Source organism: Heliconius melpomene, chromosome 3 (genome assembly GCF_056956725.1).
Source record: "Heliconius melpomene rosina isolate 202511_hmr_F chromosome 3, ASM5695672v1, whole genome shotgun sequence".
Classification (NCBI taxonomy): domain Eukaryota; kingdom Metazoa; phylum Arthropoda; class Insecta; order Lepidoptera; family Nymphalidae; genus Heliconius; species Heliconius melpomene.
Window position 1 is genome coordinate 1,149,642 of NC_140391.1, and position 25,842 is coordinate 1,175,483.

General features: G+C 33.5%; 1 protein-coding gene across 1 annotated transcript in view; it reads right to left on the bottom strand.

Annotated features, from left to right (window-relative positions):
* Positions 1–2,484: 2,484 nt before the first annotated feature.
* LOC146539792 (uncharacterized) overlaps positions 2,485–25,842 on the bottom strand; it is a 41,051-nt gene continuing 17,693 nt past the window's right edge. Inside the window, exon 3 of the mRNA XM_085207927.1 lies at positions 2,485–2,721. Coding sequence (XP_085064053.1) covers positions 2,485–2,721 — 237 coding nt within the window. The remainder of the gene's footprint in view (positions 2,722–25,842) is intronic.

The window sequence follows — 25,842 nt, forward strand, 5'->3', positions numbered from 1 at the left end:
TGATCTTCTGTCCTCTTTTGAAAATACTAATGCGCACGCCATATTAATATCAGAATCATGGTTAAAACCCTGTCTGCCATCAATAGCTTACTCGTTACCTGGATTTCACCTGATTCGAAATGATCGCACAGGGCGCACTGGTGGGGGTGTTGCAATTTATCTCCGCTCTCATATACCATTTACAGTTCTCGACTACTCTCATTATAATGCAAGTGACGCCGCTAAACCTGAACATCTTTTTATTGAACTGTCGTTTACACATACAAAAATTCTTCTGGGTGTGTACTATAGCCCGTCACTTACTGTGGATTATTTCGAATCTCTTGAAGTTCTGCTTGAAAAACTGAGTCCTTCATATGAGCACTCAGTTATCATGGGAGATTTTAACACATGTCTGCTGAGAAATAATAGCCGATCGGATCGGTTAAAGGCCGTTGTGAATAGTGTTAATATGCACATTCTGCCTCTATCCTCTACTCACTCATTTCCTAACTGTACTCCATCTCTCTTAGATTTAATCTTAGTCTCTTCCATTGATCATGTTGAAATACATGGTCAATGCAATGCCACTGCATTCTCGTATCATGACCTCATCTTTCTGTCTTATAAAGTTAAACCGCCCAAAGCAAAATCAAGAATTCTTCTCCAGCGTAACTTTGCGAGTATGGATTTAGAACGTCTGCGTGAAGATGCTACAAAAATTGATTGGAACATAGTCTACAAAGAAAGTACTGTAGAGCATCAGGTGTGTGCTTTCAATTCACTTATAATCCAACTGTACGATAATCATGCACCTATTAGACCTGTACGTGTTAAGCATCTACCAGCTCCCTGGCTTACAGAGGACATAAAAAAATTACAACAAAAGAAAATTATTGCCAAAGCTAAATATAAAAACAACTCTTCAGACAGTAACCGTGAGAAATATGCTAAGGCTCGGAATCGTTGTAACATGGTGTGTAGGGATAGTCAACGACGCCATATCCATAAATCTGTTGTTGAAGAAGACAACACAGAAAAAATCTGGAAATTTCTCAAGACACTTGGAGTTGGGAAGGCAAAGCAATACACCAATCCTTGTAATATTGATCTTAACAAATTAAATAAACATTTCTCCCCTTCTGTTACAATTGATGTAACCACTAAATTAAGTTCTCAAAATCAAATTCGTGCCTTGCCCACTCCTACTAATCCTATTTTTAATTTCGCTCAATTCACCGAAAGTGATGTTAAAGAGAATATATTGGCGATTACTTCTGATGCTGTTGGCCATGATTGCATTAGTCGTAAAATGATCATACCAATCCTTGACATCCTGATTCCTGTTCTTACCGAAATTTTCAACCTTTCCATAAACACCAGTACCTTTCCTCCAGCTTGGAAAGAGGCCCAATTAACTCCATTGCCTAAAAACCGCAATCCTTCCTCCATGTCAGATTACCGGCCTATTTCAATTTTACCATTCCTTTCAAAAATCCTTGAACGTCTCGTAAACCAACAATTTAGTAAATATCTGGTAAGCAATAACCTACTTAATTCCTTACAGTCCGGCTTTAGGCCTGGTCATAGTACGACTACTGCACTAGTTAACGTATCAGACGATATTCGTTCAGGTATAGATAATCATCAAGTTACCTTAATGATTTTGCTCGATTTTAGTAACGCCTTTAATACCATAGATTTTGATATTCTATTGTCAATTATGTATTCTCTTAACATATCTCCTAAAGTGATTGATTGGTTTCACTCTTACTTGTATGGTCGCAAGCAACGTATCCGAATTCAGGATTCCTATTCTGAATGGACCTCGGTGCGTGCTGGTGTTCCGCAAGGTGGCGTGTTGTCTCCTCTCTTATTTTCTCTCTTTATTAACTATTTCTGTCACAATCTTGCTTCTCCCTACCATCTTTACGCTGACGATCTTCAAATTTATCGTCAATGTCCGTTGCATAATCTTCCGAATACTATAACAGCATTATCTCAAGAACTCACTAATATTTCTACACGAAGCAAATCATTAGGCTTAATTATAAATCCTAAGAAAACGCAAGCTATTATAATAGGTAGTCCAAGGCTTATTTGTCAAATCACATTTAACGATTTACCTGATATATTGCTTGACGGAGTAATAATTCCTTTTACTGAGAAAGTTAAGAATTTAGGAATTATATTCGACCAACATCTATCTTGGAAGCCACAAATCTGTGAAGTAAGCAGGAAAATTTTTTCAGCTGTCGCATCACTACGTCGATTACGTAACTTTCTACCCATCCCTACTAAAGTTGCGCTGGCACAATCACTCCTACTACCAATTCTTGATTATGCCGATTGTTGTTACCTTGACCTAAAGGAGGAGCAATTAAATAAACTCGAGCGTCTCCAAAACGTCTGCGTAAGGTTCATCTTTGGACTCCGCAAATACGATCATATTTCCGAATTTCGGAAAAAGCTCAAGTGGCTCCCTATTCGGTTTCGCCGGAATACTCATGTTCTTTGTCTTCTGTATAACATTCTGTTTAATCCATCTTCCCCTTCATACCTCAAAGAACGATTTAAGTTTTTATGTGAATCACATAATTTCTCCCTCCGCTCCCAATACACATTATCTCTTAAAATTCCTTGCCACTCTTCTTCCTTCTTCACAAATTCCTTTTCTGTTAAATCTGTTCGCTTGTGGAACTCTTTACCCGTTAAAATAAGGCAATCTCGAACTTTAATGACCTTTAAAAAAAGGCTGAAGGAATATTATTTGACACTTTGACAATCTTAAGTATAGTTGACAAATTTAATTTAATTAATACGTTCACTGTTCCCACAAAATCTTATTATATATGTATATGTGTATGTAGGTGTGTTTGTATGTGTGTATTTATGTATGTATGTATGTGTATGTATTTATGTATGTATAAGTGTATGTATGTATGTATGTATATGTGTATATATTTGCCCATTTATATATTTTATTTAGTACTCAGATTTATTTAGTACACCCCTCCTAATTTAATTAATGCTCTCCTCTATCCAAAGGTTGCCTGGGAGAGATTGCTGGCTTAGCAATAAGGCCGCCTATTGTGCTGTTTCTTGTATCATTATAAACATATTTGTAATTAACTATTTGGTGTGCAATAAAGAATATTTTACTTTTACTTTACTTTTATTTAAAGATTTCGGGCACATTATGTGCAAATGCGTCACGACTGGCTTCACATTTACATAAATTAAACATGAACTGAATAGCAAGATTTTGATGTCGTAGTTTATTTAGATTGTGTTCGGTCATGTTAGGACAGCTTGCATCGGCATCATCGAGAATTGGGTGTAATAGAGAATTTCCTAGCATCCTCTTGGTGGGGATAGGTAACACTTATTTGTAGACGTCAGAGAAAGAGAGAGAGAGAGAGATCTTAAATATTATCGACTTATTTTATTTATCGACTTATGTACGGACCATCATATGGAACGGTCAAAAAATACCTAACCAAGTTCTTTTCCTAATAATGTAAAGCTTAGAGGAGGTTTTTTACACACTGCGTCCAACAAACAGCAGGGTTGGGAACTTAGTTTTTAGACACTCTAGTTTCTAATAAGACACTTCCATTTCTCATTTTCTGATGAGGCGTTGCGTGTTGAATGGCGGAATTCAATGCCGCGCTTTGTCTCGTTACCAGAGCCAGAAAATGGAGATGCTAAATATTTTTGTGCCTCAAGTGAGAATCGAACTCACTACTGCCTTGGTTACAGTGGCACGCTTGTATCCCTGCGCCACGAAGCCCATTTTTTGCTATTCACGAAATGGTTCCTTCTGTCTAATCTAAGTAAGGATACAGGGTGAAGCTAAACAAAACATTTTAAAAAATATAACTCAAAGTACTAATACTAAAATTAGTAATAGCTTTATTGGTTGTTAAAGTTAATTTTTTATAACGCTTTCAAACTATTCCATTTTATTTTACAGCACTCTAAAAATAGAGAGATTAAAATTTGCAACGTTTTAACAACGCTTAATCGAATAACAAATCAATGTGGCACTCTGGTACTGAGCTAAGCCGTTGGTAAGGCAATGTTAATATTTTTAGCTCACCAAATTAAAATTTGTTATTTTATAAAATTTTCATACATATTAGTTGAGTAAAAGTATATTTTTTATATTATAATGTTTATAAAATGTAAATAAGAGAAATATTAAATTTATATTTTCATTTCTTTGTTCTGGTGTCGAGGCAAAGCGTGGCGTTGAGTCCCGCCACTCAACACACTACGCCTCCTAAATTCGACGGAAAGTGGGGAACGCAGTGTCTTAATATTAGGTTCCCTCTGCCTACCCTGCTGTATACAGCGTGAAGCTGATTTAATTGAATTTAAAATGTTTATTGAATCGTGTGACGCGTCAGTAGTGTTTGATTTCTAATTGGGAGAATAAATAATTTTAGACCGTCGTAGTGCAGGGCAAAAGCACGGCGTTGATTCCCGCCACTCAACACGTCATGTCTTGGAAATTAACCGTACGTCTAGAAACCGACTGGCGGAACCCAACGCCACTTGACACGAACCAAACCCACAACTTACTGACTAATGGCTTGAAAAAAATCACTTGTAATATCTAACATATCCGACCCGCACTAACCTCTTATCGTGCTATATCCAAACACGTAACACTCCCCCGCGAATTGACAGTATTTTATAGTTATCGCGGTACGATACGCTCGGTTATATCCCCTATGTGTTTTAAAGTATATTAACAATAATAAATTTTAGCATAACGCGACAAGCTTCGTATTACACCTTTAGTAGCTATCTAATGTTTTATTACTCTGCCCCCATATAAATAATATAATGGAATTTATTCGGAATGGATTTTGAGTGGTTTGAAGCCGTCGTGGTATGGTGGTGTTTGAGTGTCAACACACAAGGCAACTATTGAGGGTTCGATTCTCATTCTACAGTATAATTATATATCAATTTTTTTCATTTTCCCGCTCTTGTGGACAGAGCGCGGCGTTTAGTTGTACCACACAACATCCAATATCCCGTAAATTGATGGGAAGTGAGTGATAAATTTTTTTATACATTTACTATTTAATAATGAATGAAAATTAAATAATGAAAAAACTGTGCTCAATTTTAATTTACTTTGAAACTCCTTACTATTTTTAAAGGCAAAGTTAAGCTATTTTTCTTTACTGTCGATAGCTTGATAGCTTGATTTATACGAGAAGTTGCTAAAGTGTCTGCAATGAGATTACTTTCCGCTGCTGATGTGAGAACAAGAACAATATAACTATACAACTATTTACATTATAAAACGTTGTCACCTTAGTAGCGCAGTGACGAAATGTTTGATTAAAATGAAGGGTTCGATTCCTACTTGTCAAAATATTTGTATTTAAAATATTAGTGACATTGAAAGATTGTTAAAGAGTAGAAGATAGAAGATATTCATTTATCAAAAATTTAAACAGTTAAAATGACGATAGGCAGGACACAGGACAAGGGACAGTACTAGAAAATATATAAAACTAATTACAACCAGCAGACGGTAAAAGAAAAAGAGGTTATTGGACCTTGGTTGGGGGTACCTGTTCAAGAAAAGCCAAAAATAGAGAGAAATGATATAAGAAAGGTAGAGTAATTTAGATAAAACTTAATATCAGCAACAAAAGCTATAAAAAAAATTGTAATAATCTTATTTTAGTAAAACACTTCCCATGCACAACTTGAACCGCTGTCGAAACATTGAAAAACAGAGCTCAACACCGCCCTTAATTTTTCTAGATCGAGAGAACAAAATTGATGTTTGAGTAAAATAATCTGTACTTGGTTTACTAAAAAATAAACTATATAAAGGGAGTACTAGACGGGCAATGCACTTGTAATTCTAAAGGTTGAAATTTATTAGAAAATGTTCTATTAGAGAGATTTTTATCAGATATTTATAAAAACTTTAATCTTATATTTTAACAATAATCTTTGTATTGAAAATGTAAAAAAATAATATTTTCTAAAACTTATCGACGTATCGCCCTGAGCGTTACTCATGGAGAGTGAAAGTTCAAATGTCATATATTTATATGAGTTGCTTGAAGACATCATTTTGATTTTTTATATTTAGCCAGAAGAGGCCAGTCTTGGCATAGGGGCACAAAGTGTGACTGGTTATGGGTTCGCAGTTTCCCATTCGAGGAAACAAAATACTTATATAAATTTATATTTTCATTTCTTCGCTCTGGTCTCGAGGCAAAACGCGGTGTTAAGTTCCGCCACTCAATACGCAATGTCTCCAGAATTTAGCAGAAAGTGGGAAATAGAGTGTCTTGCCTACCTGCTGCAAGTCTTAGTATTTTAGTTTTGCTCTTTTTGCCTTTGGGAACGGAACCGTAAAAACTAATTTAGAGCTTCTTAATAAGAGAGAAGAATGCCTATTTACATCTCTATGACGTCAATCAGAAATGCGTGAAAAAACTTCTTCATGTCAAAAAAGTAGTCCATGTTTAATTTTATGGAAAGAAAATCTAAGCTGTAAAGATTGTTTTTATGTTAGATTTTACGAGGGAACTTGCTACCCTTGTTTACTTCGGGGGGGTTTTGATTAAATTACACGGACCTTGAATATAGCTATGTTAGCATTTTTTTTATTACTTTTTTTTCGACTTATAAAGCAAAATATATAATATGTTGGAAATTATTGCAAGAAGATTGCCGGTTGGTACCTAATTTTCTATCAAATTAAAAAAATACCGTTTTTCTCTTTTTTATTATTAGTTTTTCAGCTTCACTCTTATCTCTTACGTGAAGGTAGGCGGATAGCATTTTGTGTTTAGTGTTAAAACACTTCTTTATAGGTTTCTAGTATTTCACCATTTTATCTTTCAATATTGTAAGTAAAATCTTTATTACAGAAAATTAATAAAGACAGATCATATCTCAACAATTAAAATCGTTTCACTAGAAATTCTTATACCATCAAAAGATGCGATATCTTCACAACGAAGTTCATTACGGCGTTGCAACAAAAGACTGACTTAATGAAAGTCAAATATTTAATTTTAACGTTTGGTACTTGGATAGTAAGCTTTGAAGTACAAAATAGTGTATTTTTAATTATTTATTTTCATTTTAAAATATTTTAATTCCCGCGCTCCTGTAACAAGAGCGGCGTTCAGTTCCGCCACTTAACACGCAATATCTAGAAGACAGTGGGGAAGAATGTCTTAATAATAGGTTCCCTCTACTTACCCTACTATTTGCGGGTCGAAGAAGTGAAACTTTCAAAATATTAATACACCTAAAAACGAAAAAGAAGAATGAGTTATTAATATTATTTATCGTTTGAATATTTTTTTAACGAAGTAAATTTTTCTAATAAAGAATAACAACTTTGCCTTTAAATCTTGTCTAATTACTAAACTTGAACTATACATTTACTGCATAAAATTTTAATTGTACGAAATTTGTATTTAGGGAATTTAGGATGGTGTAAAATTTTAAATTTTTAGTCCTTATTATGTAAATTGTATATTTTTGTTTATTGTTTTAGGGTTACGTGGTATCCCTCACATAGATAGTTAAATGCTAACCCTCCGTTCTCCACTTTTCATTTAATTTACGTAACATTACGTGTTGAATGGCAGAATTCAATGTTGTAAAAATGTTAAAATTCTATTTACCTCATGAATCTAAAGAAAGTGTTCTTATGTCTCATTTCGTCTCTAAAGTCGATTTATAGTTAAACAAATTTAGTAATAATATAGCAGGACACTGAATGCACGTAGCTTCCGCCAATCTTATATACCAAGTATGGCTTAAAGAAAAAAAAAAGACTTTACGAGTATTTCTAATATATAACCCTAATAATACTAAACCCTATATAATGTGGTAGAACCCCACGCTGCACTTTTGTCTTGTGAGCGAGAAAACGAAAATAATTCGCTCTCTCAAATGGGAAAATCGAACCCATAGCTTACAGTCAGGCACTATATCACTACTCCACCCTATACAGAATATTATGCTAATCTCTATATTTCGTGAACGGAACCCATTGATAGGGTTCCGTCGTCCATTTTCCGCCAAAATACGTGATGTTCTTGCGTAGCGGAGCCCAACTAGTTAATTATATTTCTAAAAATATTTTAAACCTTTCTTCTTTAACTTGAGTCGAAATATGAAGTTACTTTGGACATTTTCCAAGAACGATGCCACCTCAGAGGTTAAGTGTATATAAAATCGCTGTGTACTTTGCTGATTGCAACTTGTATGCCATATAATAAAATAAACGTCACCGCCGCTTTTAAAAGTTTTTTCAGAAATTCAGTACAAAATTTTATGATGTTTTTCAGTTTTATTCTAGTAAATACCTCGTATTCGAATTCTAATGAGAAGCTTATAAGAAACAACTAAGCTTTTTTTAGCTTCACGCTGCATCCCTCACATAGCAAGGTAGGCAAGAGGAAACCTGGGAACCTAGCGTTAAGACACTTTGTTCTTTAGACATGCTGAATTCAGGAAGCATTGTGTGTTGGGTGACGGAACTCAACGCCGCGCTTGCCATCTTACCAGAGCAATGAAATGAAAATATTTTATTTCATTGAGTGAAGTACTTGTATACGTAATTCTTAACAAATGGCGTTTTATTTTACGACGATAATTATATTATTTATTGTGTTCTTTTTCACTTTTGGCAAAATCTCTATCGTTTTAATTGTATTAGCCTTTTATAGACTAGTTAAAATTGTGCTTTTATTTAAAAACACTCTGTATAATTAAAATACAAAAAGCAATTTACTCAATTATAAATATTAAACCCAAATAAGATTCGAATCGAGGACCTATAAATAATACGTATACATCTTTTTCTATTAAAGTGTATACTAGTATACACTTTAATAGAAAAAGTTGTATAGTAAATTCAACTTTTAAGTGTTAAGACACTAAAACGACAAGATTTTGAAGACACATTAGTCACTAAGATAGGGGTAATCATGTACTTCAGTGCTTCGCTTTGCAACTGTATGTGATGTGAGAAAAGCATCAAAGTATTCTGTTATATGAATCTGTATTGTAATATGGGCTAAAAAAAGGTTATTATTTTTTTTAGTTTCACGCTGTATCCCGCGCATGGCGAGATAGGCAGAGGGAACCTAGGAACCTTTCCCTTCCGTTCTCTATTTTCCGCTAAATTCTAGAGGCATTGCCTGTTAAGTAAGGGAATTCGATGTCGCACTTTCTCTTATTACCAGTAAATTATATTTACGTTTACAAACGAAACGTGACAGGTGACGTGGATTTGATTCCCACTCGATAAAAATAAATATTGAATATTTCCACTTCTTCACTCTGATAACGTTGCAAAATTATGTCGTCGAGTTCCATCACTCAACGGGGAACGGTGTGTTTTAACACTAGGTTCCCATGTTCTCTCTACTTATCCTGTTATACACGGAATATAGCGAGAAATAAAAAAAAATACTTATACGCATAGAATGTCCAACATACCACATCTCTTTGATGTCCACTCTCAGTTGCAAAAAGCGTTTTAACTTAGAAAGTTGCGAAATTTGTTCAGCCACTGGCCTACTGAAAGGAAATTCTACTGCTTTTGAATGGATCTAGCCTACTTTATAGTTATTTGATGTTTATTGTTGGATTTAGCTGTGTGCTGTATATTGTTGAGCTTTGGGTTCGATTCCCAATACATTACACATGGAATATCTATATGAATATTATGAGAAGAGTTTGTTTGCTTGAACATGCTAATCTCAAGAATTATAGTATATATTTTTTTCAGCTTTCTTGCTATATCCGTACACAACAGGGTAAGCAGTGGGAACATAGTGTTAAGTCACTCCGTGCTGAATGGCGGAACTCAACCCCATGCCATCGCCTCATTACCAGAGCGAAAATATGGAAATATAAATTAAAATAAATATTTCATTTCCTCGAGTGGGGATCGAACCCACAACCACTCGACTTTACAGTCACACTTGCCTCGACTTGCCTCACTATACTACTACATTTTAATATTATAAACAAGTTTAAATATCACATTCGTTTGTATGAAACATAAATTTCAATTAATTCTCAGAATAACGTAGGCACCTTATAATTTCTAGTCCTGACAATGGCCAGCGTGACGTGGCCGCGCATAATTTAGAGCTCATGTAGACTAAGCCGTCTCAGCTGTGTGTACGATGTGATTCAACATTAAATGTTTGTTATATATTATATTTACTTGGGAAATATATTGTTACATTATTTTCTTTTTATTTTGAATATTGTTTATGGTATTGGTAAGGCAATGCGCGGTGTTGGGTTCCGCCGCTTAATAGCCAATGTCTTGAATTTAGGTGAAAAGTAGAGATTGAAATTGTCTTCATACTAAATTCAATGCTTATATAAGAGTGTGAGCTTCACACTTTACTAATTCTTATGAAACTAAATATATATTATTAAATATTTCATTATCTCAAGTGCATCAAATCCACGACCTGTCGCGGTAACAACCACATGATTTTGCCCCTGCGCCACGACTGACCTCAATAGTCTAACTAACATAAACAAATATTAGAGCAAAAATACATATATTTCTAAATATTTTTCATAATCTAATATCAAAAATATTTACCTGAGTCGTGCAGGACGAGCAAATACTTGGCTTAAACATGTCGTGACCACCCGGACATAACTTATGAATGCCTGTAATGCCGGTGTCAACGTCGGTACTTGCTAAGCTTGACTTTCATATATTTTATTCGGATATTTCTATTTTCTCTAATAAATTATAAGAACAATCTCTCTGCTCTTCTATTCTTGATGATTATAAATTGATTTGTTTGTTTGGTCGTGAGCTCTAATCTCAAGAACTGCTGGTTCGATAAGTCTACGAATATAAGAAGTTATAGCTATATTACATCTGTGCAGACCTGTTTTGAATTGAACTTATGTACCTGCGGTTGGGTTACCTCGGGCACATATAATGTGAAATATTTCAGCGATATTATACAGCGATCTTTTGAACTATAAGTATAATATACTAAATGCAAAATGGACACAACGAAATTTAAATTAAAAAAAAAATGCCTCTTGACCTTTATTTTTCCTCTTTCTGGTAACGAGGTAAAGCGCGCCGTTGAGTTCCGCCACTCAACACGCAATGCCTTCAAAATTCGGCGCAAAGTAGAGAAAAATGTGTTAATGGAAACGGAGTATCTCAACACTAGATCCCCAGGTGCCCTCTGCCTTCTCCGCTACGTGTAGAATACAGGATGAAATTAAAAATTAAATACATAGATATTTACATACGTACATAAGAAAAAAACATCATCTTACAACATCTCAAACATAACAAACATAGGCATTCAATAAAATACACGACGTAAGAACACATATTTAACAAATATTTGGCTCTGAGGAGAGCGTTTATTAAATTCTCACAAGTAAATACGAGTACGGGTGTGCTCGTGCGTCTGGAGAAAAACGATTTTCTTTGGAGCATTATGTTTATCTTTTAACTGTTAATAACTTTGAGATCAAAAGTGAAGGCAATATGTTTAAAAATATTATGTTTTACTGGATTATCGTATGTACGAGTGTGTGTATTGACGTTATTTTAACCGACTTCTGCAAAAGGAGGTTATCAATTAGACTGTATTTTTTTTAATGTTTGTTACCTAAGAACTTTTGACTTAGTAGAAAGGATTTTGATGATTTTTTTTTTTCATTGTAAACTGGTGCTTCCCGTGTTCCCTATTTTAATTTACAATGAAAAATTCATTTCTGACAATGTTATCCATGAGAAAATCACTTTCTAGTGTCTTGACTTCGCCTTGTGCACTTACTTCGTAAGTTAATGTGTCGAACTAAAAAAATAAGGAATAATATGACCTGAAAAAAAAAAATAGTTACATTTACAATTTTTTTAAAGATATCATTCGAAATGTGGGGAGTTGAGAAAAAATTAGATTTCTTTTGCATTCCCTGCTATATACGGAATGCAGCGTGGAACTATAAAATATTATTAAATTTATTTTCAGCTTTTACTTCCATGAAACTTTCATTCAAAACGTTTTCTCAAGATAAAATCGAATGCCCGACCTTTGACCCAACAGTCGCTTCAAAAGACCTAAAGCTTAAACTTAACGATTACGGAAAATTCACCGAAGTCCATTCAACATTTAAACCTTACAATTAGTTACTTTAACAAGAAATTAAACTTTGCTAAAAATTTATGTAAGAAATAGGAATTTGTTTATTAATTAACGATATACTTTTTGGTAAACGTTCGTAAATCTGAAGTCAAAGGATTAGGGGCAACCTTTTATTATGGACCTTGTAATCTCATTGCCTTTCAGACGGTATTACAGCTGTAATTAAATAAATCAGCTGTAATTACAGCTAGGGTATCTTCTAATTCGGCTTTTTATCTTCTTTTTTCAATGCCACATTTCATGGACATGCATGTATGTATTTGTAGATTATTAAAGCACCTAATATATTTTTAAGCTTCACGGTATATCCCTTGCTTAGAAGTGATCAGAGGGAATTTAGTGTTAAGAAGCTTCGTTCCCTACACTCCGTTTAATTTTTAAAATATTACGTATTGACTGGCGGAAATCTTTGGTTTTTTTTCCAAATCGGTGTTTTGAAAATATTCCATTCGTTCGAGTGGGAAACGAGCGTGCACCACGATGGCATCAGTACTTTGTTCTTTAATAATATAAAATTCGTAATTATTTCTTATTTTTTAATCGACTTCACAAAAAGGGAGGTTCTCAGTTTAACCTGTCCATATTTATACTTGAAAGCACATGTTCAAAAATTTTGTAAGTTTGATTTGCATAATTATTCTTATTTATTTCTAGAACAATTTAAAAGCTTTTTTGAAAATAAAATATTTTAATTATAAAAACATTCCAAACACCAAATGTACAAAAAATGGATCATGTTCTAAAAACAGTAACAAAGAATCGTCGCCTATAATCGATTATAAATGCTGTTATTGAGAGATAAGAGGTTTAATTGAAATTTCATAATTACAGTATTGTGAAGAGTTAACCGCTATTGTGGTTTGGAAAAATGATTAACGCTTTTATCTTCTTTATCTGGCGCATGTGTGAAAAATTATATGAAAATTGCAATATCCGTCGTATTATGTTGACTTTACCATTTATACAAAAAAAAAGACAAAAATAATTAAACTAAATTTTCATTTTCATACGGCACTCAATGCCTCCAGAATTCGGCGCAAGTGGGGAACGGAAGTGTCTTAATGGGAACGAAGTGACTTAACAATTGGTTCCCAGGCTACCTCTGCCTACCTCACCATGTACGGGATACAGCGTGTAGCTCTCTTAGTCATCCCATATACTTCACAAATATTATACATGCAATCTTTTTTTCTTTATAAGTCCAATAGGTTCGGGTTGCCCTTCAGTTACTTTCAAGCACGATTTTGCTTTTGTTATCTACCACACATAACACATAATAAAACCTAGTGACACTCCATTCTCCACTTTCCGCCAAAATAAGAAAAATGAAAATAATTAATTCCCCCTATTGCAGACTGAACCCGTAATTGTAGCTAGAGCTTCTATATAAACCTCTAAAATAAACAAGATAACAAACAAAAAAATATTTGAGTAACACCTTTCCAATATAAGTATTTTAATATCCAACAAAATTACTATTTTACTTTTGTGTGATATATCAATCCCATCAAAAACATAAATGTAAAAAGAAAGCCAAGTTCTGTAATAAAACGTATGCTTTCAGCGATAAAAGAAGTGAGATGTAAATGTATGCCAAGTTCAATGGTCAGTCCTGAAATTTATTTTTAACAATATAAAATATTTTATAACAACTGAAAATGCCCATTCTTCTTACAACTTGGAGACTTTATTTATGTGTAATATCTGACTTGGCTAGTTTTCATATGAATTTACAATAGAATCTGAATAGAATAGAATAAAATTTGAATACATTCATTAATATCGATGTAAATTAATTTGAAAACTAGCCAAGTCAGATATTACACATAAATGAAGTCTCCAAGTTGTAAGAAGAATGGGCATTTTCAGTTGTTATAAAATATTTTATATTGTTAAAAATAAATTTCAGGACTGACCATTGAACTTGGCATACATTTACATCTCACTTCTTTTATCGCTGAAAGCATACGTTTTATTACAGAACTTGGCTTTCTTTTTACATTTATGTTTTTGATGGGATATCATTACTTTTTGTACAGAAATTATAAGTAGGAAGGTTCATAATGTTATCAAAATCAAAATATTCTTTATTCAATTTGGCCATTACAAGTACTTTTCCTATAGGAAGCTACTATAGCAAGAAACTCAAGAGTTGCTCTTTTTAAAACATAGTTTAGAGTAAGCGCTTCATAGGACATTTCTCTTCGCCGAATAAACCAAGTAGGACACCATTGTGATAATACACTTCTATCTTAATATTGTACAAATCTACTGCAGCCTTTATTTCGGAAGTAGCTCCGTACGTAGTTAAGCAAAGCATGTCTTCTTTAGAAGAGTAAGGATTCCCGTTTCGAGCGCTAGTGTAGATACTTAAATCATTCCAGTTACGACATACGTACTCTACTATAGTCTCGCGCAATTTATTAGTTTGTTGTATATCAATACGCTCAAACAAAGAATATGCAAAAGCATGGAAGAGACAGCTCCCATCGGGAGGCATTGGAATAATTCGGTGTAAGGTTCTTGTTTCACCCACAAGCAATTCTATTGAACGACTCATTGTTCAACATGTCTTGGAAAAAATATAAACAATAAGTTTATTAAGTGCTGACGGTACCAATCTGAATTGATATGATCCCAAGGTTAACTTCGTTCTCTGCCGTTTTCACAAGTGTTCCTAAAATCAGTAAAATCATGAAACCCAGGCCAAAAAAACCATTAAAATATGAGCGCCTTCGTACAATAAAATGTATCTAATATAATTAGGTATTTACGTTTTTTTATTATAGTCAATAATATTATGTTTTATTACTCTTAAGATGATATTTAATTATATATGAATTTAGATTATATTTATCTATGAATCTCGACTATAGTTTTTATTTTGTTGATTAAATGACAGTTGTCAGATTATAAAGTAATTAATGTATGCTGCGTTTAGAAATCTGATAAATTTATTATTATTATTTTCTAATTTTATTATTTTGTTGGAATAACTCAACACGCAATGCCTCCAGAGTTCGATGGAAAGAGGGGAACTGAGTGTCTTAACACTAGGTTCCCTCTGTCTAGCCCGCTATGTGTGGGATACACCGTAAAGCGGATTTATTTATTGGAACGAAGTTCCTTACGGCAGGCTTGGAAGGGATAGGGATTTCGCTGCGTGAACGAACTGAAAAAAATGTGATAGTAAAACCGTAAGAAAAATGCGTGGAATAAAACCGTTAAATGAGACGTGCGCAGGCGCGACAGTCGCATACACAGACGAGTAATGTATAATACCTTTCTCTTTCTCCCTCTTTCTTTTTTTAGTTGATAATTTGAATTACGATGTTTTTTTATTTTATGTAATTTATTATTTCCTAAAATACTGAATTTTCTAAATACTTTCTTGTACTTAAATAAAAACAAACCAGCAAAATTTAAGAGAAAAATCAAGAAAACCTACATAAAATTGAGCACGACTTTTTTTGCAATTTGTGTCGATTCTATATTAGCCGAAGGACTCGTCGTTCGTCGAACTTCGTTCCTAACTGGTGTCCCACGACACCACATTTTGGTTTTTTTTATTATTTTGTTTAAGTAATTTTTAATTTTCTCTTTTTTTCTTTTATTTTTTTATTAACAATTACTTAAATTTTTACTGTTAACAATTACTTTATAATTACTTCTGTTAAGATAGCTGGTAGGCTGACAATGTTTCAAAATAAAAATCAAATCAGCTTCACTCTGTATCCCGCACACAGAAGAGTAGACAGAGAGAGCCTAGTGTTAAAACACTCAGTAACTAGTAACCAGTAACCAGTCAGGTTTTACAGTCACACTTTATGCCCCTGTGCCACGACTGACCTTACAGATAGTATATTATTATTAAATTTTATATATATTTCTATCAATATAATTACTTTTTAAAAGCTTTTATTTATATTTATTTTTTAGTGTATTTTTTTCTGTTTTAGGATTCTGTACCTCGAAAGCAATAAAACTGAACCCTTATAGGACTTAGTACTTAAATATTGTAATAATAATTTGTTATAATAATTTGTTATTTGTTATCATTGTGCCGACAGTGGTTTCGGTTAACGGTTTAATAGCGAAAAGCCTCGACCAACACCTTAAGAGGCTATCGCTTAGCTGTTGGATCAAGAACCGGATACAGAAGGCAGTATTACTTGAGACGGCACGTATTGTGCGGAGGTTCCTCTCTCTGGAACCCTAGCCACCGATGGCTTGGACCCTTGTCCCGCCCTCGGAAGAGTGGTTTTTTTATATTTTTAAATGTATCTTTTTTATAATAATTTATATTTAAAAATGTAAAAGTGATTCACTAATTTAATAAAAGTTCTTCAGGTATTTAATATCAAATACGTTAATCGACTATGCAAATGCTCTTAGTATAATAAGTACTAAAATGTTTTAATTATCTATATATATAAAAGGACTTGTCCTCACTGACTGAGATAAGACGCACGCACAGCCGTAACCTCTGATGGTAGAAACGTTAAATTTGGACAAAAGTTTACTTTCGTAATCTGGACATCCACTAAGAAGGGATTTCGAAAAATTTTAACCTTAAAGAGATGAAATAGCGGTTCAAAGTTTTTATGGAAAAAAATTTAAATCGGCACCGATTTTTATAAAATTTGAAATTTAGATTTTTAAAGGTATTTAATTGAACACGTGTTTCATCGTTTTCTAGAATTCTCCCCTCTTATTATTCCCCCCCTAGAGAGAACCTTTAGGGGTGCAAATATTCATAAATATTCATAAAATTTGAAATTCAGACTCTTAAACGTATATAATTAAACATATGTTGTATGGTTTTCTAGAAATAACCCCCTAAGGGTGCAAATAAGGGGTTGAAAGTTTATATAGAAAAATTTTTAAAACGCCACCGATTATTATAAAATTTGAAATTTAGACTTAAAAATATTTCATTGAACACATGTTTTATGGGTTATTAGAATTCACCCTTAAATAGGCAAGCGAAGCTGCGCGCGTCCGCTAGTAATAAATAATAATGAAGGATGTTAATCCATTTATTATATTTTTATATTTTTACGTGAAGCCCTTGAAGTCCACATGATGACAGGCTTTCTCAGGACATAAATTAGAGTCATTTTCAGCTACAAATGGAGACATATCTTATCTTAAAATATACTTGAAAGCATCGTGTTGTTTGAGATGGCTTACGTAAGTAATAGTGAAGTTAGTCTACATAACAAATAAAATATTTACTAACGTGTGACATAAATAAAAGCAAATATATATAAATAATGCATTGCTCTTATTTTGTTGGCAGGCGCTATGCCTAAAAATCAGTTATCATTAACTTTGATTGCTATGCTTTCATTACAGGTGCTATAAGTAAATGTTCCTAATTGAATCTATTTATTGAAAAATTATAAGAAAATATTTAAAAAAATACTAGTTTCGGATTTTTCCCTTGACATACACCCAATTACTTAACCGGATGCTAAATTTCACCATTCTAGATCATCTGGAACTTGGTTAACATTAAGGTCTATAGGTCAGTCACCCCCCTAAAAATTTACGATTTTTGGACGTCATTATCTAAATAACTGTTTGAGCTGTGTTTATGAAATTTAATGCACGTATACAGGTAGGGGGTCTAAATATTTGAGCCAAATATGATAGGTTTAGGTGGAATAGTTTTTGAGTTACGAATAGGTAAAAAGTGGCTTCAAATGGTTCGTGTAAAATAACACACGGTGCTGCTCGCCAGTTCTGAAACCCAGAAACTTGGCACGCGCTCCGCGCGTTTTAAATACATTTACTGTTAAGAAACTAATAATAAAGAGGATATACCTATTACTAGATATTAAGAATTTTGTTCGGTCTAGTAATAAATTCAATTTGGTCTGCCAGCTGATACATGATGTAATAATAAGGCATAAAAGAAATATATTAATTAACTTTTACTTGAAATTTTGTAGAGCTCTTAAATATGAGTGGTCGACAGATTACGGTAACCTGAAACTACACGGCGTAGAACGCTGTAGTTTGAAATTTAAGAATAAAAGAGTATAAGAAAAAAATCGGCGGGATTCAAATCCGCGCTTCGTCTTTTTATCACAGCAAGAAAATTAAAATAAATAATTATCTCAAGTGGGAATCGAATCTAACATTCGATTCGACTAAATAATCTCTTTTAAGTCTCTAATATTAGAACAGATATATAATATAACAAAAAGAGAATCACCACTAAAATTAAGTCCATCTTAAGCGATACAAATTATGTTGATTGACGCAAATTTACTTTTCCCATTTCAGCATTCAATTCGTTACTTTGTGACGTAATGTTATAGCTTTTAGAAGATCCTTAAACTCATTCATATGTTTTTTCCACGTTCAAAGTCTTACGCAATTTCCGGTCGATTTACTTTAGCATTCGATTTACCTCTTAACGTATCTTCCTGTATGTTCATATATACGTACATAAAATTATTACTGTTTTGAAAGAATAAAGGGGGAGGGGAAAATAAGGTAGGTAAACTTACCACTCTTTCGTTTCGTTTCGCCTCAAAATTCAGGCAAAAAGTAATGAGAGCAATGTCAAGGTCCCGGGAATAGGAAAAAAAAATTTAATTGTGAAATGGGTAAAACGTAAGAAATAAATTAATTTTCGAATTGGGCAGAGAGTACCAAATCCATTTTTTTGGTAAATTTCAAAGAATTTCACACTGAAAGTAGAAGAGAGCGGTATCTTGTAACCCATTTGCCACAATGGCGTCGAACAATAATACTTTAAATTGCTTTAATAATAGTTCAAATTGCTACCATTTACTACCACTATAAATTTAAGCAAAGATCAAAACAACTTTAAATAAGATTTCACATTTTAGTATCTCGATCGTAAAACGTCCAAATAAATAACAAGGCTTACGTTTCAAAATTATAGTCCACATAACTATCGCTTATAGAAATTGGACTATAATGCAAGAAATTGAAACGACTGTCTAGACTTTTAATGTCTAAACGTGATCGCCTTGTGAATGGTGGACTTAAAAATGAAATTGTCTAAACAAAATTACAGCACGAGTACATTGCGGGTGGACTTTTCTAGCTGGCTTAAAAAGGTAAGGATTTTGTAGGAACTGGATAATATTATGAAGATCGATTGAGGAGTACGTGTGTTAATTACACTAATTTCTCATATACATTCCTTTATGTTATAACGAGATTATATTTTTTATTTAATGCAATCAAAGTTTCATCGCTCACATTCGCATTCGTTCACGCTGTATCCACATAGAAACATAGGCAGATACTACCTGGGAACTTAAGGGAGTGTTAACACTCCGTATACGGGATATCGAGGAAAAATTTTATGTTAATATAATAGATAATTACAAAAATCAGCAATGTACATATTACATTAGAATCAAATCGACTCCACTAGGCTATAGTAGGGAGTGCTAATGGAAGACAGGAAGCACACGGCGGCTCAATTAGAAAGGAACAGAACGGAACCCTTTGCTGGCAATTTCATGCAGTTAACGACGAACGACCCCTACTGAAACTTGATTAGGAATTATGATTTTATAGTCTTAAATTTTTACAATTTATTTTAAGGAAGTAGGTCAGAAAGGTGAAAAATAAGGTCAATCGTGGTGGCTATGGCTGGGTTCCCAGTTGAAGAAGTGAAATAATGAAAATTTTCATTTCTTCGTTCTGGGGTCGAGGCAAAGTGCGGCGTTGAATTCCGCCACTTAATAAGCAAAGTCTCCAGAAACCAGGGATCAGAGAGCGGAATGTTTTAACACTGGGCTCACTCTGCCTACCCTGTTATATACGGAATACAGCGTGAAGCTGAAAAAAAAAAGAACGAAAATTATGGGTTGTGAGTTTTATTGTATATCAGTTCTTTGTATCTTGGCTCTTGGTTTTCTCTGGGCGTCCTATGCCACTTTCAGTAGTTAAAAGGGATAGTTCTGAATGAACTGTTAGGGTGATAGAGTGTTTAGCCTTCAGGTAACAGTGGTCTTCACCTCATTATTCACTTATTCTTCGTAGTCTCTGTTCAGCTGTCTCAACTAGTTTATTGAGAATTATATTCTTATAATCACCAGCATTAAATTCTTTTCTTATAACCTTCTACGTTAAAGATTATACACGCTATTGTCGACTTGATTGAATGTGTTTGTGCGGACATACGAAATGCCGTGTCCATTATCGCCCTAACCTGTTCACGCCAGTTCAGCGGATATAATAAACTGCAACGTATACAGGATTGAAATAGATATTATGAATTTTATAAGAGAAGTCTAGTATTTGAACCCTGTTTTTATTATTTCATAGATATATGTAAAGATTTTTAATTCATATTTTTTTCTCGTTCTGGTAATAAGATAAAACGCAACGTTGAGTTACGTAACTCAACACGCAATGTCTCGAAAATTGGGTAGTGCGTGAAGAACGTAGTCTCCCAGTGGCGTAGTGACGAAATTCAACTACGCACTCATAAAGCCAAAGATAAAATAAAATTAAATCAGGGTTTCAGTATCCGTTGCACTTTCTAATCGCAGTCAATGCGCTAAGAGGCTTAGCGAGCGGCGTTGAGTTATTGTATCTCTATCGGAGCTGACTGAACAATACACCTATCTGTGATGCTTGAAAATTTTTACACGCCTTTGGGCCTACTTTCATAATTTTTTAAGAAATATTATGGTATTAACCTATATAAAATATACCCTATATATACCCTATTATTATAAATTTTAGGTGCATATATGTTCAATAGGAGATTTATATTTACGAAAGAAGCTGATTTCTCATTTTGAAATCAGCCGCTATATCCGATATCTTGTTCGAGTATAACATTTTTTTTTCATTTTATACTGCATTCCGCAAATTAATTCCCAGGAATGGGAAAAATATTTTATATAAGATAAAATGTTCTACGTATCTTTTTAAATTTGCTTATGAATATACAATGGTATATTCTTAATTCATCATTTTATTATCTTGCTATTTAATTTTGTAAGCTTAACCCACTTCTTGGTGACCGGTTAAGCTGAAATTACATATAAAACAATAAACAGGGAAAACTTAGTAACATATCACTAATTCTCCAAATTTTCAAAAAGTGTATTGATATTATTGTATCTTCATAAATACAATGAGAAAAAATGAAATAAAAAAGTTTTCTCTGACATCTAGGAAAGATGGAAAAAAACGTAGAGCTGCTTTTAGTTCTAAAAATACCTTCTAGTGTTACATTTAAATTACATGTGACCAAATCCATTCAAATGGAAGCTCCTAAATGGAGGCTGTCGGGAGATTCATTGAACAAAATTTAATTGGTTCGCCATTTTACCAAACAACTGCCATCGAAACCAATTATCGTTTGCGTTTGAATATCGAAAGTTAGTAGCAGGTGAGTGTAACAGCTAGGCGTAAGAGAGAAGCGGTAGCGATGTCAAATATTGACATAAATATTTAGGTATACCTTTTATTGGCGTCAAGGTGTGTACCGCATACATTAGGGTAGCCAGAGGGAAGTTAGTGTTAAGACACTCCGTTGCGATGACAACAAAGTGATCCTTATAGGATCTTTATGGGATCACTTTGTTGTCTGTCTGTCCGTCTGTCATTTATCTCGAGATTATACAGAGATATTAAGCTGAAATTAATATTAAATATTTAGGTCAGTGATCCTTTGAGGCACAGAAAAAATCAAACTACACTTAAATCAATGCAATTAAAAGATACGTCCATTTATTCATCATTTTTAATGTTTTTTATGACACTCGCCACTTTTAGGGTAAACTTTTTTTTTTTTTTACGGTAAAAGGACAAGGCAAACGAGCGTTAGGGTCACCTGATGGTGATCACCGCCGCCCACGACCCCGTGCAGCACGAGAGGAGCTACAGGTGCGTTGCCGGCCTTTGAGGTGGAGATAGACGCGCTTTTTAAAGGTACCCATATCGTACCAACCTGGAAACACTGCCGCGGATAGACCGTTCCACAGTTCGGTGGCGCGTGGAAGGAAATTTCTACGAAACCGCACAGTAGTGGAGTGCCACGTATCCAGATGGTGTGGATGATATTTAAGTTTATGACGTGCTGTGCGGTTAGAAAATTCGGCGGCAGGTAACAGGTCAAACAGTTCTTCAGAACACTCACCATGATAAATGCGATAGAGAACGCACAGCGAGGAGACGTCTCTACCCAGAGCCAAAGTGTCAAGCCTTTCACAGCTTACTGGGTCCTTAATGATTCGAACAGCTCTACGTTGTATGCGATCAAATGGGTCAAGCTGATACTGGGGTGCACCAGCCCAGAGATGAGAACAGTACTCCATGTGTGGCCGAACCTGGGCCCTATATAGGGCCAATCGGTAAACTTTTAGGGTAACTTCTCGTGGACCTACAGTTCGAGTCCGACTCTCAGTTAGCGGACGTTTTTAATTATTTATTTTCCAATTGTTTTGTTAAACTTGCACCAAACACCATAATGTAGACGGTAGAGTATAAATCACGATCGGCCCTGTTGGTGAAGTCATTAGCGACCAGCGATCGTACGTACCCTTTCGTAGAGGTGTTTTGTTCGGAACATAATCCTATTACAGGCTTAAGTGTAAATTGAATTCGTTTATTTCAGTTGCGATGTGTGATCGAAGAGTAATTTTGAGTGTATATTTTTGTAGGGCACTGGACTTGCGACTGGGGTTCAATTTTCACTTGGGGGACATATTATGTATAGATATATATTTATATTTCTTCGATATAGCAGAGAGGAAAACTGCGGCGTTAAGCTCCGTCTCTCAACACGCAACGCCTTAAGGATTCAGCTAAAAGTGAGACAAAGAAGCGCCATATTTAGGAACGAAGGGTCTTACAACATTAGGGTCCACTTGCTGACTTCGTCAAAGGTTCACTTTGTCTCCCTTCCTTCCCCCATTTAGAATATGTCATGAATCAAACATAATTCTTAGCTAGGTATTTTGATTTCATAATGGAGGCAAAATCAAAAGTAAAATTTGGTTATAAATATAACAAAATTTAGGTATACACGGTATCTACCAAGTTACATGTACCCCACAATGATAATATTAATACAATACTTTGTTAGAAGCACTTTAGTTTTATACGCAAATGAACACTTCAACCTAATTGAGTGGAATGGAAATCATTTAAATGAAATAAGTTTAATTAATTTATTAATTAATGATAAGTTATCTCTCAATTCAAATATAGATAGTAGTTATTTCACGTGGTTTTTCTTCTCATTTATTTAGTTTTAATAAAAAAAAGAATTTTTACACTTTTTTCTGTATAACATTTTAATGTTACGGTTTAGATTTTGATGGTATCCTCTAGACATAAAGAAAGATTGGTTGTAATTTATTACGTATTCTTTTATTTTACTTAATAAGCGTTTACAATATAAATTTGAAAATCACTTTAAAATCTATAAGCTTTAAGAAATCTATAAGATTAATCACATTGTAGAATTAAATCGTAATAATACAATTATAAATGAGCAGAAAAGGGCACGGAGCGAAAAGTAGGTAGTCTTTATTTTAATACTAAAATCCATATAATTATTATAATGCACTCGTATGTATTGAGGCCAACGTGGAAGTACAAGCTTGTAACTGTAAACGATGTCATGGGTTTCATTGCCACGTGAAATTTTCAATATTTTCATTTCTTTGATCTAGTAGCCAGGGAAAGTGGCGGTGCTGAGATGCACCACTCAACACGTAATGGGTAGGAAAATAGGTAGTATTTTAATATCATATTCTCTCTACCCACCCTACTATATACGGGATACAGGGTGAGGCCAAAAAAATAAATATGTGTTATACTTTCGTTGATTATCAAAGAAATTATAACATACAGCTTAATAAATAAATTAAAACTAAAAAACAGACATTCCAATTCCATTTCTCAATACACGTCCATATAGAAAATTCCATTCACATACATATTTATTTATACATATACCTATTTCTAACATATTGTGTTGAGAGCACTTATCATTGAAAAGCGTATGTAGATACGAATTCTCGCTTTGGCGAATAAAGTTTTGAATAATTAAAGGGTACTCGATATGTTCTTTATACGCTCTACCATACAAGTCCTCATCAATTTTGTATGAAAGGCATTCCTTTAAAATGAAAAATAAAATCGCTAAGAGTTATCGGTAATTTGTTCGTGCGATTTTCATTTAATTTTTAATTTGGAATTAGATTTTTAATGGTCACGAAAGAAAATAAATGATAGAGAGGAACAAAAAAAATGAGATTTGTTGTTATTAGGGTTCGGTTCCTCAAAGGAGAAAGTGGAACCTTTATTAATTGTTAATTATTTTATACGTATCCTTTTTTCAAGATCGTGTGGTATCGTGGATACGATCCCTCTTCAGGGAATGATATATTATAATATGTATTTATATCATTTATGTGTTCTTGCTCTAACAGACAAAGCACGGTGTTGAGTTCCGTTGCACGCAGTGTCTCCAAAATTGGATGGAAAGTGTGGATCGGAGTGTGTTTAAACTAGCTAACTTATCTATCTAGTAGTATCTAGTAGGTAGTACACAAAGATTAATTTTCATTTTCATTTAAAAGAAAAATAACATAAATTTAACATTGACCTAAAACAAAAACCTATTAAGCTTAATTATTTTTTGTCAGTCTACGAGACTTAAGGTAATGGAAATCAAAAAGAAAGTGAATTTTATGTTGATTAATCACTAAGAATTCTTAGGACGACGCGAAATGTTTAAATGTGACTGTTTCAGTGGCAATTACTGTATTAAATAAACGACGTTTTATCTTTAGACCAGTAAAATATTCTTGTAGGAAGCAAGAGAAAACTCAGTGACTAGATTCTATTTATTTCAATCTGCATCTGCAAAGGTCGTAAAAGACGTGGGGTAGCTCAAACAATATATTTTATTGATTTAATAAAAATAAAACTTTATTCGACAAATATGTTTTTATACTACAAAAAATGTTAGTACTTATTTGCTTAACCTATATTAGTAATATATTTTTTTAATTGTTGTTATAAATCTAGCAATTTAATTTATTTATTTCGGATTTTACACTTAGACAAAAAAAAAGGATAAAATGATTGATTTGCGATAGTTACAATTTAATTCATTCTCAGCCGGAGGAAAAACTCATTACGGGAAACGTAGAGAAGTTTGATAGTAAAAGCCTTACATTAAAAGTAACAAAGATGTTCTAAAGTGGTTCTCGCAGATTTAAGTTTTAAGACAAATTATTTTTATTTTTATAACTTTACGGCGGTGAGAGGTTTCCTACTAATGTAATAAATATAAAAGTTTGTAACTATAGATGTTTGTTCCACTTTCACACAACAACTACTGAACGGATTTGGATGAAACTTTAAAGTTATACAGGTAATATCAGAGTTATACATAAACTATAAAAATAATGTAAAAAATTAAGAACTCTTAGGCCCCTTAGCTCTTCGCATTGACATAGGCCCTTAAAATCCGAGCTCTTTTCACTACCTAACCTAATTTGAAATATTTATATTAGTGCTGCCTACGAAGTATGCTCTAGAGATAAACTGGTGATAGTTAATTTATATCTACAAATTAGATAAATTAATACAAACACAAAAGTCGTATAATTGA